Below are 15,285 nucleotides of genomic sequence, written 5' to 3'. Positions count from 1 at the left end.
GAAATGCTCCAGCAGGAAGAGCATGGCACCTGGGAGAGAGAAATGGGATAGGAGAGGTGCTGATGAGTGGAGACTTCAGTCGATCCCTCCCTCGTCCTTCACCATCTTCAGGATGAAGAAAATCTGGAAGCGAAATACTGGCAACGATAGCATGGGAGTTGTGGGGGAGTGGTTTGGAGGGGAGCTGAAGTTTGCTAAAGAGCCTGTCTCCTTGGAGGGGACATGTCAGTGATCAAATGAGACCATATCCCTGCCATCAAGGAGGGTACATTCTCTGGGTGGGGGGCACAGATACCTAAGTTTACACAGAGTATATCAGCTAGTGCCAAGTGTTACACAGAAACACAAAGCACAGTAAGGGAGATCCAGAGGGGCTGGATGCTCGGCATAACGTGCTCAAAGACATACAGGAATTGCCCGAACAAGCTCTGCGGCTCACGAAGAGCATTCCTGACAGAAGGAGCAGCGAGTGCAAAGGTCCTGAGGCAAGAACTCAGTTGGTGAGTTTGAGAAGCAGTAAGGAGGCCAGTGTACCTGGACCGGAGCAATGAGGGGTAGTGTGGGAGCGGGTGAGGTCGGATCACGCAGGGCCCTGTGAGTGATTATTCAGGTCTGTATGTTTGCTATAAATAGGACTGGACACCCATGGAGGCTTCTGAACAGAGGAGCCCCGAAGCCTGATTTATGCGTTAAAAGGGTGGTGGCTTGGACCAGGGTGGTAATGGAAGGGGTGAGAAGCTGATGGATTGGAGATCTACTTTGAGAGTGGAGTCAACAAGATTTGGTGATGGATGGGATCGAGGGTACGGAAGAGAAAGGAATCAAGGATAAGTCTAAAGTTTCTGGCCAAAGCAATCCGAAAGACAGAGTGGGCATTTATCAAGATGGTGAGGACTTTAGTAGGAGCAGGTTGGCTGTGGTGGGGGAGGGGGCCAGCTTGTAGCAGGGAGCCAGGAGCTGAATTTTAGATACAGCACAAAGAGAGATACCCAGCAGGCAGCTGGACAGACACGAGGCTGGAGATCTCAAGCTTGGAGCTTATTAGCTTCTAGACTGTATTTAATCTGTGAGCCGGAGTGGATTCACCAGGACACTAAGTGTGCTTGGAGAAAAGAGATCTAAGGAATAAGTCCTGGATCCTGCCAAGTTTAGAAATTACAGAGATAAGGAGACTGAGGAGGGGCAATTGGTGAGGCAGGAGGAGAAATGAGCGGGTGGTGAGTGAAGAAACTATCAGATGCTGCGGAAGGGTCCAGGCAGATGAGAAGCACAGTGTGGCCACCAGATCTGGTCACTTCCAGGTCCCTGGTGGCTGTATCAGTGGCTGTTAGGTGAAGACCTAGCTGGAGTGCTGCTATGAGACAATGGAGGGAAGCAGTCGGAGGTGCTGAGAACAAATTGCCACAAGGGGAAAGTGGGGCAGTAGCTAAAGCCGCATCAGGGTGTTCTGTTTTCTTAAGATGGTGATGCTGTGCTGATGGCTGCGATCTGGTAGAAGGACAACCTGCTGATCAAGGAGAGAGGGTGGAGAATCCCTAGAGGAATCACCAAGCAGGGAAGAAGACACGGGCTCTAGCTGGTGCCTGGACCATTTCCAGGGCTAAGCACATGAAGAGTGTAGGTCTGTGGATATGGTGCTGGAAGGTACATGGGTCGCTTGAAGACCACGACCGTGAAGAAAGAGGCAACAAGCTTGTGTTTTCTTCTCCAGCCCCGTTTGGCTGCACAGAGACACCCCACGGAGGTAGAACTGGATTTAACCAGGGCTGGGGTTTAACCCAGGAAGTACAACGTGATGGGGAGGTTTATGTGTCCATGTGGTGGTCTCCATTGTTCCAGCAGACACTAGTCCAGGGGCTGCTCTGAAGATATTCTGTAGCTGTGGTTAACATCTACAGTCAGTTGACTTGAAATCAAAGGAGACTATCCTTGATAATCTGGGTGGGCTTCATTCAATCAGTTGAAAGGCCTAAGAGTAAAAGCTGTGGTTTCGGTAAGAAGAAAATCTGCCTCAGGACTGCCTGAGCTTGCAGCCTGCCGGCCTGTCCTGCAAATTTCAGACTTGCCAGCCCCCACAATCCATGTCTCCCTGGTTATTTCTCTGGACAACTCTGACTGATACATACAATGAGAAGAAAAGGGTAAGAGGGCTGAGAATCATGCAGGAGAAAGTCAGCCATAGACTTGGCAGCAGGGAGGCTCTGAATGGGGTGCGGGATAGTGGGAAAGGGCCAGATGCCTGGGTGGGTCACACTGGTAGAGTAGAGGTCTTAGAGGCTGTGAACTGGCAAGATAGGAGCTGGGGCTCACAGTGCAACACCTGTAAGTGAGATCATGGAGAGGACACACTTACTGGGGATGACCGAGGTCCAGGTCTAGGGAATGACAACGGGAGTGGAGGCCAAGGCGAGGGTACTGGCAGGATCATACGTGTGAATACTGAACTTGCCAACAATTACGATGAGGTTGACCTTGGCCAGGAGCTAAAACCACTGAGAAATGAGATGGAGTCACCTGGGAAAGGGAGAGGGTGGCTGTGGATCATGGCCACAAGGAAGGGTACTAGGGTATGTACAGCCTGCTGGTATTAACTTCAAAGCTGGAGGGAGCTCGGGTCAGGGTGAGAGAAGCAGTGATGATGAACAAGGAAGACTTCTACCCCATCTCCAGGCCCACAGGTGGGGAGGGTTGGGTAAGGAAGACAGCCTGGAATTTGACAGGGCTGCAGGGGAAGCCATGGCCTTAAAATCCAAAACAAACAAATAAACAAACTATAGCCAATGATGCCAAAGCCGAGAAGAAGAGCCCAGTGACAGGCTGACGGAAGCCACTGTGATACATACAACGTGCAAAGGACTGTCTCAAATAGAAAGGAATTACACATCCCTAGGAAGAACACGGCAAAGCCAAAGACAAATGAGCGAAGGTCAACGACACGCATTTCACAGAGGAGGGTCAGGTAAAGGTGTGGCACCTAGCCAGGGGGGACATGTGACACTAAGCGTCACTGAGGTAGCACTTCACACTCTCCAGAAGGGCAATACCAAAAAGTCTAAGAACACCAAGTGCTGGCAAGGACATGAGCAATGGGAATCCTACCACATGGCTGCTGTGAACTTAAGTGACAAAGCAGCCTTGTTGAGCAATTTGGCAACATCTTAAAATTCAAAATATTAACACCCTTATAACTCGGCTAAATCTTGAAAACATTAAGGGAAAGAAGTCAGTCACAAAATGACAAGTATTATGATTCCACTTATGTGAAGTGTCCAGAATAGAGATGGGAGATGTATGGTTGCCAAGGGCTGGCGGGGGTGGGGAGGACAGGAAACGGGGAATGACTGCTAGCAGGCCTGGGGTTTCCTTTCTGGGTGGTGACAATGTTCTGGAATCACATAGCGGTGAGGGACGCATCACTTTGTGAACAGACTAACAACCACTGAATTGTACACTTTAGAAATGTGAAATTTATGGAATGCGAATTATATCTCAATTAAAAAAAAAAACTCCAGCAACTGCACTTTTGGATATACACTCTGCGGCCACAGTCGGCACACTATGGCCTGCGGACAACTTTTTGTAAATAAAATTTTATTGCTACTCAGCTACACCCACTCATTTATGTATTGGCCACACTTGCCTTCGAACTACCAGGGAAGAGTGGAGTAGTAGTGACAGAGATGACAGTTACTCATTCTCACTAGTAACAATGTGGGTGTGTGTTAAATTCTTTCCTATAACTTTACAATTTTTCAAAAAAACTTTTCTTTTGGAAACAACAACTTGGCTGGCCTCTGAGCAGCGTAAGTCTGGTAGTCTCCCTTCAGGGGCCTGGGGCAATCGGCAAGTCTGGGTGGTCTGTTACCTGTTGGCTGCAGAGGTCGCCCAGGAAGAACTGCACGCGGGGATCGTCGAACCCTTGCCGAATGTCAAATACGTTGACAGCGTAGCCTCTTGCCAGCAGCTGCTCCACCATGTGCTGCCCCAGGAACCCAGAGCCTCCGATCACTGTGCATTTTGTGGCCTGCAGAAAGGGAGGGATGGCAGTGGGGTACGGGTGTGCTGAGAACTGGAAGCTATTAAGAGCCTGGACTCACAGACCATGAGCCACTGCGATGGCAGGTCCATCTCTTAGTTTGAAACTCTTCTTGAGCCAAGTTGGAAGCTTCATATAATTCTGGTGCCCTATCACCAATGCCAACCTTCTCTCCTGGGATCAGGAGAGGCAGGATAGCAAATGACACTGAGGCAAACTTTGGTTAGACTGGATGACCTGAGGGGAGTTCCCTGGTGGTCCAGTGCTTATGACTCCGTGCTTTCACTGCCGTGGCCCAGGTTCAATCCCTGGTCGGGGATCTAAGATCTCACAAGCTGCACAGTGCGGCAAAAAAAAAAAAAAGTGACAGCTTCTTGTTCCCAATAGCTGATCCATGGGCACTTCTAAGGCAAAAAGCAAACCAACCAACCAACCAACCACACACATGAATGGAAAAACAAAACAAATCAAAACGTGCCACCCACTCAATTGACAATGTGCACTTAAAATATCAGAAAGGAGAAAGCAGAGTTTCCTTACTTGCAGGGGAAAGTCAGCCCCCTTTGCTCCCCAACCACTATAGGGCTGGCTGTGTGGCTTAGGGCTCGTCACCTAACCCCTTCTCGCCTTAGCACATCCATGTAAGACTGTGCTTTTGTCTGATGGGATCTCTTGGTGGGGTTGCAGGGAGGATGGGTGAGCTGTTCATCAGCCAGGCCCAGGGCTTTGCTTCCCCTTCTCTGAGCTCTGAGGAAGTTGAAAAATTAGGGGAGAGCTATGGTGTTTACATTTCAGTTTCCACAACACATGCACTCTTTTGGCTAAATTCCAACTCTTGTAACTGGGGATAAAGGAAGGACAGTGCACCACATGCAGGCACTTAAATGTTCTGACTCCAGGGAGTCGATGCAAAACTGTAGCTGGTGTACGCTGATGAAGCTGGCTATAAGGGTCCCAGATGGAGGACCTGTTATATCCCTCCTCCCTGGGGTCTTTGTAAAACCATATCTGGGCTTCCTTAAGATGACAAACCCCCATTCTTCCCTGAGCTCACGTACAGTAAATCAAAGTTGGGGATGGTAAGTAGAGATCTTAAAGAAATTCTGCTTCTGATTAAAAAACCAACCAACCAACCTGCTATGTATGCTTTAAATGCCTATATAATTGAGACATGCAGGAGACTGCAGAGGTGCCAGAACCTCTTCTATGGATCTACCCCTCTCAACCTGTCATCCCATCTGGAATGGTATTGTTAGTGGAGTCCACCAGGCCATCTGCAGATGGCTCTGTAGCTTTAGCATCATTTGTTCAGGCATTTGTAATCTCCTGACAGAGTCAGCCTCACTATGCCACCCCCCCACCAAATTATCTTTTAAGCCCATTCTTGTCTATGCTTCAATTACTGCCATATACATGTAATCATAGCATGCTACATTATTTGCACCTGTACTAAAATTTCTAACACACCCCCAGGGCATGGGCAAATGAAATTACACAAATCCCACTTGATCCCCCTTTTGGCAATCCCTTATCCTCCCGTTCCCCCCAAGTCAGCTGCACAGGCAAATGCAGTTTTTTAGAATAACTCTGAGCATCCTTGCTTCCCAAGCTATTTTTTCTTGGTTTAGTAAAAGTTTGCCTGAGCCCAAAGAGGGTCTGAACTAGACATGTCTAAGGGCATCCCAAAGGATTTCAGAGTCTCTTGTTTATATTATCTGCAATCTCTAGTTACAGTTGTTTCAAAAGGCTGATATAGTCTAATTAAAAACAAATCAAATAACCTTGCTACTATGTCTAGTGCAATCTCGTTTCATGATTTTAAATGTGAGCAATCCATACTCCTCTCTTTGACAGTGATGTGGATTTTTTTAATTATATTGAAATGTTGTGCCAACATTGCCTGGGAAGCGTGGGTCAGCAGCTGTGCCACAGAGAGTTTTGTAATGATGAGAACAGAGCTGGCATTTACCCCAGAGAATTCAGATGTGGGATGGAACCATGGTATTCGGTTACAGGAGATCATGTGAAATAACCACTTAACTTTTCATGGCCACGAAAGATGGTATGGGGCAAGTGGGCCCAGCAGACAAGAAGGAATATGCACTAACAAGTAAGAATGAAACTCCAGACTGGAAACAGGCAGCAAGACTCAAGAATGGGTTACTTTCGGGAGTTATAAAATTGACATCTTGGAGACAGTTTTAAGAATAGGAAAAGGAAAGAGGGGCTTCCCTGGTGGCGCAGTGGTTGAGAGTCCGCCTGCCGATGCAGGGGACACGGGTTCGTGCCCTGGTCCGGGAAGATCCCACATGCCGTGGAGCGGCTGGGCCCGTGAGCCATGGCCACTGAGCCTGTGCGTCCGGAGCCTGTGCTCCGCAACGGAAGAGGCCACAACAGTGAGGGGCCCGCGTACCGCAAAAAAAAAAAAAAAAGAATAGGAAAGGAAGCCATCTAGACATACTATTTCATTGCAATATGATCTTGAGATAAGAGAATGCTCCAGGTCACTGGGTTTATTCCATCCTTTTCTGTTTTCCCTTGTCTTTAGCCGTGGGTCATTTTCTCAGAGAAGTCTTACACAGAATGTATATATAAGTTAGGGTGAAAGTGTTCTTTTTATTGTAGTACTTTGTGTAACTTTTACTTCCTATAAAGTCAATCAATGAGAACGAACAATCATCCGAATCCAGATTGTTTTTGGTTGCTGAGTAAAGTCCTGATTCACACAAATAATGAACTACAGATGGCAAGGAGCTCCGGTGGTTTGTCTGAGCACTAGAATCTCAGATTAACACTCAACTACAGAGGCATAGAGAAGGCTTTACTCTGAGCTGTACACTAAAACCAGGGTGATCTGCTGACCTCTGGCAACCTCCTGGGAATCCTTAATTTACTAACATTTGATACAAACACATTTTTTACCTTGGTGTGATTTCATTTCTGAAGTGTTCGTTCAGCAAAAGTGAATCCAACCCACCCTTTGCAGATCTTTGTGGAAAAATCTCCAAGAGGCCTGACAATTCCTTCAAGTCCCTTCTGACACTTGCGATGCTAGACTTTAGGAGGCCTTGCTACCGCCCTTGCTGGCCCTGGAAAGGCTTCTGCCATTCTACCCAGAAGCACAGTCTAACCTGCTGGAGGCCACGTGAAGGCAAACCGAGGCACCCAGCTGACAGCCAGCAGTTACTGCCATGTGCGTGAGGCTGCCTGGAACGTACACCTCAGGGTCCCCATGATAGCGGCTGTGAGAGCAAGCCCAGGGGAGACCCACCAAGGAACCCCTGCCCCCTGCTGGGCCGAGCCCAACCTGTAGAATCGTGAACAAAGAAATGGGTGTTGTTTTAAACCACTACATTCTGACAGAGTTTGTTACACAGCAATAAGTAACTGGTGCCTTAAATAAAGATATATATCTTCTATAAAGAAACAATACTCAACACTGATTGATTTAATAAATGAATCAAATACGATTTTTAACCCATAGCTACGTATCAATGTCTTGTTGGTATGTATGTGTTCGACTTTCCCCTTATCTGGTTTTGGTTAACCCTTTTCGTACTCACTTTTGGAATGTCTTCTGTCAAATGTGTCCATGTGCCCTGGTCTCGCACTGGCTCACCAGCTGCTTGTTCCATTTCAGCTGCAAATTTGGCCCTGTCTGCAGTCAACTTTTCGGTCCTTAAAGACATATTTAGAGACAGACATGTTATATAAACTGAACCATCTTTTAGTTATTAGTGTTTTGTGTGGATGCGCCCCCCCCACACACACATGGAGTTTTAACAAAGAGCTCAACCATAGCTTCAGCTGCTGGATGAAGCACTCAGCGAACATTCCTGTGATGCAGGCTGCCCTCAGAGAAGGGCCGGACTGGGCCCATAACTCACTGTACATTTGGCTACAGGCAGAACAGGAAGCCAGTTAAATAATCTCATCCATCAGTTACAATGAAAAGAATATGTCTAACATCACAGCTTTTCCCACAGCACTTGAATTATTGTCTATTTCTCTCGAGTCGATCAGTAGACTAGTAGACTGTGGCAGCGCAGTGGGAAAACGCACAGACCCGGGGAGGCCCAGGTTCCAGTCCTGGCACTGTCAGAAAGTGTATCAATCTGCTCAAGCCATGTCTCTTTGCTGCAGCTCAATAAAACAGACTCAGTGCTCATCCCCATGGTGCCAGGGCATGGGATGCTTGGGAGGAGGAAGAGTAAGAAGAGACAGAGCTCTCCTTGTCGGTGGAATTAAAGCCACCCTGACCACATATAGAACTCAGAGTGTCTGGGGCCACCGGAAACCCTCGGGAAGTGGTCAGAGTGTGGTGGGGACCCAGAAGTTCATAACCAGGAGACAGTAGCAAAGCATATCAGGTGATAAGGTCCCACAACAAGACCAAACCACTGAACTGCAAACAAAGAGAAGCCGTTCAATTTGGGGTTACAGTGCATTCGGTCTTGCATCTGCTTTCTTGGCAGTGGTCAATTTACCTAAGTCACAGATTCCCTAACACCCGGGGATGGCAAAATCCATGACAAAGAAAGTCTAACTGCTTGCAAAAGGCTAGATTCAGAGAATACTCTTCAGTGAGGAGGTGGCAGGCAGGCAACCCAATTACACACACACACACACACACACACACACACACACACACACACACTGTCATGTGTCCCTGTAGGAGCTGATTTTGTGGCCTGGAAATGGATGTTAGGATCCTCAATGTCTGATGGAGCCATTTTGGGGAAACATATTTCTGCAACCACAATGGAAGTTATTAGGAAATATATTTCAAAACTTCATTTCTCACAGAACTTTTTAGAAAGCACATCAACGAATAAGCAAAGTTCACCTGTAGTTCTATGCCTATCCCGTCTGTCTTGTACACCATAATCCTCTTTGTGTTGGCAGATGGCCCTGTCATCTGTTCTCCCTAAACAGATGTGGCTGGCGAACATTTTATTCATTTGGTTCAATGTGCATCCGCCAGGGAACAAGGATCTGGGCACCTGCACCAAGGCCTAGCAAACAGTGTGCCTAGAGGTCCTGTCTGTCTTGCTCACCACTACATTTTGGCTCTCACACATCCACTGGACTCATGAATACATGGTGTGTGTACGCACCCATGCTTTCTGCTTTCAACCGCGTACAAACAGACACCGCCATCTAAGATGCAGGAGCTTCACTGGGGGCAAATGGGTTTGTTATTTTTCCGGTGGTGTTACACTCACCAATACCCACTGCTGGTTTCTTACTCAATCTCTCCTGATACTCAGGGAAGCATGAGGAAATGAGAGGGCAGAGAGCATTTGGAGTGCTGTGGTCACAAGCCCAGGGACACCTGGAGCCCCCAGAAGCTGGCAGAGGCAGGAAGGATCCTCCCCTAGGGCTTGCGGAGAGAGCCTGGATCCATAACATAACTTTCAAATAATGCACATACAATTCTCAGCAAACCAGCCTCTTGTAAAAACAAAACCAAAACCAAATCTAATTTGTCTCAAATTATATACAAATTATTTTAAAGTTTGTAAATACTTTAAGCCAGATAAGAATTTTGCTGATACTTTAGTTGTCTCTAGAGGCTGGGTACCCAGGTCTAGCCTAGGGAATGAATCAGATCCCACTGGCAGCCCCCCTCCCCTTCAACCTAAATCCCCCATGTGATGTATGTTCACGTCCAAATGAACACCAAGAAGAGTTGTGATTTAACAGACATTTCTCTAAAAAAGATACAACTTTACAGATGACCAATGAGCACATGCAAATATGCTCACCCTCCCTAATCATCAGGGAAATGCAAATCAAAACCACAGTGAGCAATCATCTCATACCTGTTAGGATGGCTATTATCAAAAAAACCCAGAAAACAGAAAATAACAAGTGTTGACAAGGATGTAAAGAAACTGGAACCCTTGTTCACTGTTGGTGGGAACGTAAAATGGTGCAGCTGCTGTGGGAAACAGTATGGTGGTTCCTAAAAAAATTAAACATAGAATGACCATAGGATCAAGCAATTCCACATCTGGGTACATACTCCAAAAAACTGAAGGCAGGGATTTGAACAGATATTTGTACACCCGTGTTCATGGCAGCACTATGAACTGCAGCCAAAAGGTGGAAGCAAGCCAAGTGTCCACTGATGGATAAACAGATAAAATGGAATATTATTCAGCCTTAAAAACGAAGGAAATTCTGGCAACTATGGAATGGGAGAAAATATCTGCAAAACTTATATCTAATAAGGAGTTAATCTCCAGACTGTATTAGGAACTTCAAATCAATAGCTAAAAAAAAAAAAGAAAAGAAGAAACCCAACCCAAACTAATAACCTGATTAGAAAATGAGCTTAGCACTTGAATAGACATCTCTCCAGAGAAGACATACAGATGGCCAACAGGTACATGACAAGATGCTCAATGTCATTAACCATCAGGGAAAAAATGTAAAACAAAACTTCACCCCTGCCAGGGTGGCTGTTATCAAAACGTCAAAAGATAAGTGTTGGCAAAAGGATGTGGGGAAACTGGAACCTTCGTACACTGTTGGTGGGAATGGAAAAACGATACAGCTACTGTAGAAAACAGTATGGAGGTTCCTTAAAAAATTCAAATAGAACCACCAAACCACCATATGATGCAGCAATTCCAATTCTGGGTATATATTCAAAAGAGTTGAAGCCAGAATCTTGAAGAGATATGGGTACTCCTAAGCTCATTGCAGCACTATTCACAATAGCCAACATGCAAACAACCTAAGTGTTCATTGATGGATGAATAGATAAAGAAAATGTGGTATATACATACAATGGAATACTATTAAGCCTTAAAAAAGGAGATTCCACTATATGAGACATGGATGAACTTTGAGAACATTATGCTAAGTGAAATAAGCCAGTCACAGAAGGACAAATACTGCATGATTCCACTTATATGAGGTATCTAAAGTAGTCAAATTCACAGAATCAAAGAGTGGAACGGTGGTTGCCAGGGACTGGGGGAGGGGGAAAGGGGGAGTTACTGATCAATGGGCAGAAAGTTTCAGTTAAGCAAGATGAGTAAGCTCTAGAGGTGTGTTGTACCTATTGTACATTCAAACATTTATTAATACGGTGGATCTCATCTTAAGTGTTCTTACAACAATAAAATAAAAATGAAAAGAAGGGACATTCTGACACATGCTACAACATGGATGAACTTAAGCTAAGTGAAATAAGAACCTCGGAGACATTATACTAAGTGCAAGAAGCCAGACACAAAAGGACAAATACTATATGATTCTACTTACATGAGGTCCCTAGAGTAGTCAAATTCATAGACACAGAAAGTAGAAGGGTGGGTGCCAGGGGCTGGGAGAAGTGGGAGAATCGGGGAGTGATGCTTAGTACATATAGAGTTTCAGTTCTACGAGATGAAAAGAGTTCTGGAGACGGATGGTGGTGATCGTTGCACGACAATGTGAACGCACTTAATGCCACTGAACTGTACACTCAAAATGGTTAAAATGGTAAATTTTCAGTTCTGTCTACTTTATCACACATACACTCACATGAACAGCTGTAAGTGAGAAAATAAGACCTCAAAGAGCAACGTTCTGAGGTTCACACATCAGAAGCCTCAAGTCTTTTTCCTTTAAAATGATAGGTCTCTGAATTAAAACCAGTACGTATGCCCTTGTTCCTCTATACACACTGGGACAAGGCCTTAGGCTAAAAAGAATCTAGGACGAGAACCATCTTCTATTAGGGAAACCCAAGCGCCTGGCTCCACTTCTGGGCAAGGCGGAGGAAGGTCACTGATTGATAGGATTAGATACAGAGAGAAGGGAGTGAGCCCATCACCGCCTTCCTGCTGGGGAGAGTCTCCAGCTAGTGAGTCCTGGGGACAAAAGGACGGGATAGTCTGTCCATTTCGAACCAGATAGAGACAAGTGTTCCTTCCTTCGCGAACATGGGAGACCAGGCTCTTTGTGAAGGGGAAATCCAGAGCAGCTCAGAGGGGTGTGTTGGGGTAGTCGGGGCCTGGCCTGCTGCTGTCCACACACTCAGTGCAGGAAGCTAAACTGTGGCCACCGCGAGCTCGATACCCTAGTCTGTGGAAGAACGACGCCAACAACATCCAAGGCTTCTCACCACTTCCCCAAAAGTCTCAATCAGCTCAATCTTGTCCTTTCATGGATCTGAGGTGTCTCTGTGCTTCTGTCAGTCATTCACCTCTCTGCTGGTCTATTTACTTTTAGGACACAGAAAGGCCCTGATTTTGAATTTGTGGTGGCCACTGACAAAGCCAACAGCCTGCCTGAGAGCTTTAGCTTATGCTGTTCCCTCCACCTGGAATATTCTCCCTGTCGTCTCCACGGTGGGCTTCTCTGCTCAGCTGTCACCTCTGTGAAACCTCCTCCCCCTCCCCGGGCAAGGTTAGCAGCTTCCTCAGAACAGGTTTCTGTTCTCATTGTAACAGCACACAGCTTTAGGCTTTCTCCCTGCCACATGTGTCCTGGCCCGCCAGGCTGTGAGCCCCTGGAGGGCCAGCAAGGACCCTGGAATGGAGAGTATGAGTTGAACTGTGCTGCTGCGGCTGGTCTAAGAGGCCTCATCTGTAGAGCAGCGATCCTTCCCACAGACTTCAGAGTTGCTGTAGGGCTGAAACAAGCCTCAGGGGTAAAAGGGGAGCTGTAACTTGTCAAAAAGTTGTAAAAAAGCACCCTGGTGTCAGCTCACTCACTCATACATTCCCTCATTCACAAGGCCATTGCTAAACAGAACCTTGCACAGCACGGACATTCAGGGAGTTCAGCATCTGGGGTGGGAGTCAGGCTTAGCAGAACATTGCAGAAGTGCCTTTGACTTCCGATGAGGGTAAACCCAGGCGGGGAGGAGATCCCTAAGCCAAGTTCTAAGGCCCTGGAGGCGTGAGTCAAACAGAGGGGCTGGCTGTCTGGCTTGTACTCATAGGGAGGCTGCTGCTGAAGGCCTGAAGTGGGAGAGGAGCGAGCAGCAGAGGTGGGAAAGAGAAAACAAACGGAATTTAAGGCGGAAAATGGATAGAACTTGGAGGCTGGTTAATGGGAAGGGGGCACGAAAAGAGTAAATACGACTGCAAGGTTTCGGACCTGGTTTATGCTCAAAGAGGAAGAGGGTAAAGAGCAGAAGGTCGGCGAACACTGTAGTTTAATGAATGTCAATAAACCTCAGGCTTTTTTCAGCCTAAAAAACTTATGCTCTGTCCCCTGCCCAGAAGGGAAGCAGGTAAGGGCTGAGAGCACACGCCCCGTTGTAATTCTCCAGGCAGGTCTCACACTTCCAAAACTCCTGTGACTTTGCTCAGGAGGTGTCTCCGCCTGCAATGCCCCTCACTATCCACCTGGAGTGTTTGGGTGCCAAAAAGAATATATTTTGATGACCTGCTCCCTCTCACGCTCATATCTGCTTCACTCCCTTCGAAGTCCGCTCCCAGGCCTCCAGCTCACTTCCCTGGGCTGCTTTAAGCCAGGCGAGAACTACAGTGATCCTGTCTTGGAACCTACTTGAGAGGCAGGGGGTGCTCTTGAAGGGACACGCTCAAAGAAAGAGCCTCAGCTGCATTTGGCCGCTAACTCCCAGACGTCCGAACCTCTGCGACAAGGCTTGGCACGTCCCTTCCCTTCTCCGGGTCTCAGTTGCCCAGTGAGTACAGTGTCTGCTCCAACACGAAAGGTGACGCTCTCCTCTGGCCTCTCTGACCCTAACTCAATCTCAGGCCAGACCAGAGAGTCCCTGACCCGGATCGCCCCACCCAACCCTTCCAGTCCTGTCGCCGACACAAGGGCGAGGTCGCAACCCTTACCCGTCCGTAGGCGGCCCCCTGGCTGTCCCCAGCGCGTCCGCAGCCTTCATCCTCAGCGCTCCAGCGGCCGGCAGCCACCCTTTTCTCCCCGCCCGCGTGAGCCGAGGATCTGCCGAGGCTCTTCCACCAAGGTAATTGGCTCGGTTCGGTGCTGGCTCAGCCAGTCGGCGCTCGCGGCGTGATCCTGCCCAATGAGGCCAGGCCGCGAACGCACAGCCCCCGGCCCTGCGCCGGGAGTTCTTCGGATTAGCCCCACCCACTCCAGCCCTGTGCCAATGGGGAGCGGCAGCGAGCGGTCCGCCAATGGGGAGCGACGCCGCGCGCGCGGGGCGGTGGGAACGGAGTCGAGTCACTGTGTACGTCGGTTGCCGTAACAACGGGAAGTGGAGTCCATCCGCGATGGTGAGTGCGTGCCGCCGTCTGGAACCCCGCGTCCAGAGGCTGAGCCCTTCCCAGGCCTTGGCAAGGCCCCGCCGCCTCTCCTGCGCGGTTCTCGGCCTTGGCGCACTCCTTCCTCTGGGAGCTTTACCCGGAAGGGTAGGGTAGAGATGCCGGCTGCCCTGATGGGCCTGTGCTTCGTCGCTGTCTCCCCTGCAGCCACAGCCGCCCCCTACCCGCCCCTCGGGTTCCCCTGGCCTTCTCCAGCCCCTTCGGTGACCGTCCCTGGGCAAAAAAGACTAGGGTTCCCCCCAGGCCCCGACCCCTCTCTGACTCTGGCCTTCTGGCCGCCTCTACCAAAGAAGTTTCCACACACAGCTGGGGGGCAGTTTATTATGTTTGATTGTTAATGCATTTAAAATGTTAAATATAGGGACTTAGGGAAACGCTTTGAGCTTCTTGGAGAAGGCTCAGAGGTACCAAGGGGATTGAATTTTATTATTCGATATTGACAGAACATATATCTCACCTTAGTAATATTTGGCCTAAATCTAGAAGTAATCAGAAAATCGGAGAACTTAGAGTGAAGAGGAGTAGCGTTCTAAGGACATTTTTATAATTAGGATCCCCAGATCCAGGGAGAGCTGGTTATCTGTACAGTTCTCCCCAGTCAGCTCCTTGGCTAGCTCTCTTTTGGGATGATTTTTCAATAAGAGACGTCCAAAAGAACAAGGGATTTGCTTGTTTCTACAAACAATAGTTTGTTAAGCAAAGTTTTGGAATTCGTTGGTATAAGCTATCTTAAAATACGTGTGGTTGTAACTATTTTATGTAAAATGCGGACTCCTACTTAATATTGTGCTTCTGTGTTTGTAAAACATATAAAGGCCTCTAACTTTAAGAAGGCAAACATGGCATCGACTGCCCAGCGAAAAAGGATGAGTCCTAAACCAGAGCTTACTGAAGAGCAGAAACAGGAAATTCGAGAAGCTTTTGATCTCTTCGATGCTGACGGAACTGGGACAATTGATGTTAAGGAACTTAAGGCAAGCCCTA

The 15,285-nt window shown here is 47.8% G+C and overlaps 2 protein-coding genes across 2 annotated transcripts in view; one reads left to right on the top strand and one right to left on the bottom strand.

Moving 5' to 3' along the window:
- The window catches only part of NSDHL (NAD(P) dependent 3-beta-hydroxysteroid dehydrogenase NSDHL), a 28,012-nt gene extending 14,111 nt beyond the window's left edge, over nucleotides 1-13,901 (bottom strand). Inside the window, exons 1-3 of the mRNA XM_007454648.1 lie at nucleotides 13,852-13,901; nucleotides 7,600-7,714; nucleotides 3,866-4,024 (exon numbers count right to left, since the gene is read on the bottom strand). Of these exons, the coding sequence (XP_007454710.1) occupies nucleotides 3,866-4,024; nucleotides 7,600-7,714; nucleotides 13,852-13,901 (324 nt within the window). The remainder of the gene's footprint in view (nucleotides 1-3,865; nucleotides 4,025-7,599; nucleotides 7,715-13,851) is intronic.
- Nucleotides 13,902-14,154: 253 nt separating this feature from the next.
- The window catches only part of CETN2 (centrin 2), a 3,566-nt gene continuing 2,435 nt past the window's right edge, over nucleotides 14,155-15,285 (top strand). Inside the window, exons 1-2 of the mRNA XM_007454644.1 lie at nucleotides 14,155-14,253; nucleotides 15,117-15,275. Of these exons, the coding sequence (XP_007454706.1) occupies nucleotides 14,155-14,253; nucleotides 15,117-15,275 (258 nt within the window). The remainder of the gene's footprint in view (nucleotides 14,254-15,116; nucleotides 15,276-15,285) is intronic.

Source organism: Lipotes vexillifer, unplaced genomic scaffold (genome assembly GCF_000442215.2).
Source record: "Lipotes vexillifer unplaced genomic scaffold, Lipotes_vexillifer_v1.1 scaffold1409, whole genome shotgun sequence".
NCBI classification, from domain to species: Eukaryota; Metazoa; Chordata; class Mammalia; order Artiodactyla; family Lipotidae; genus Lipotes; species Lipotes vexillifer.
This window is presented reverse-complemented; position numbering and strand designations above follow the sequence as displayed.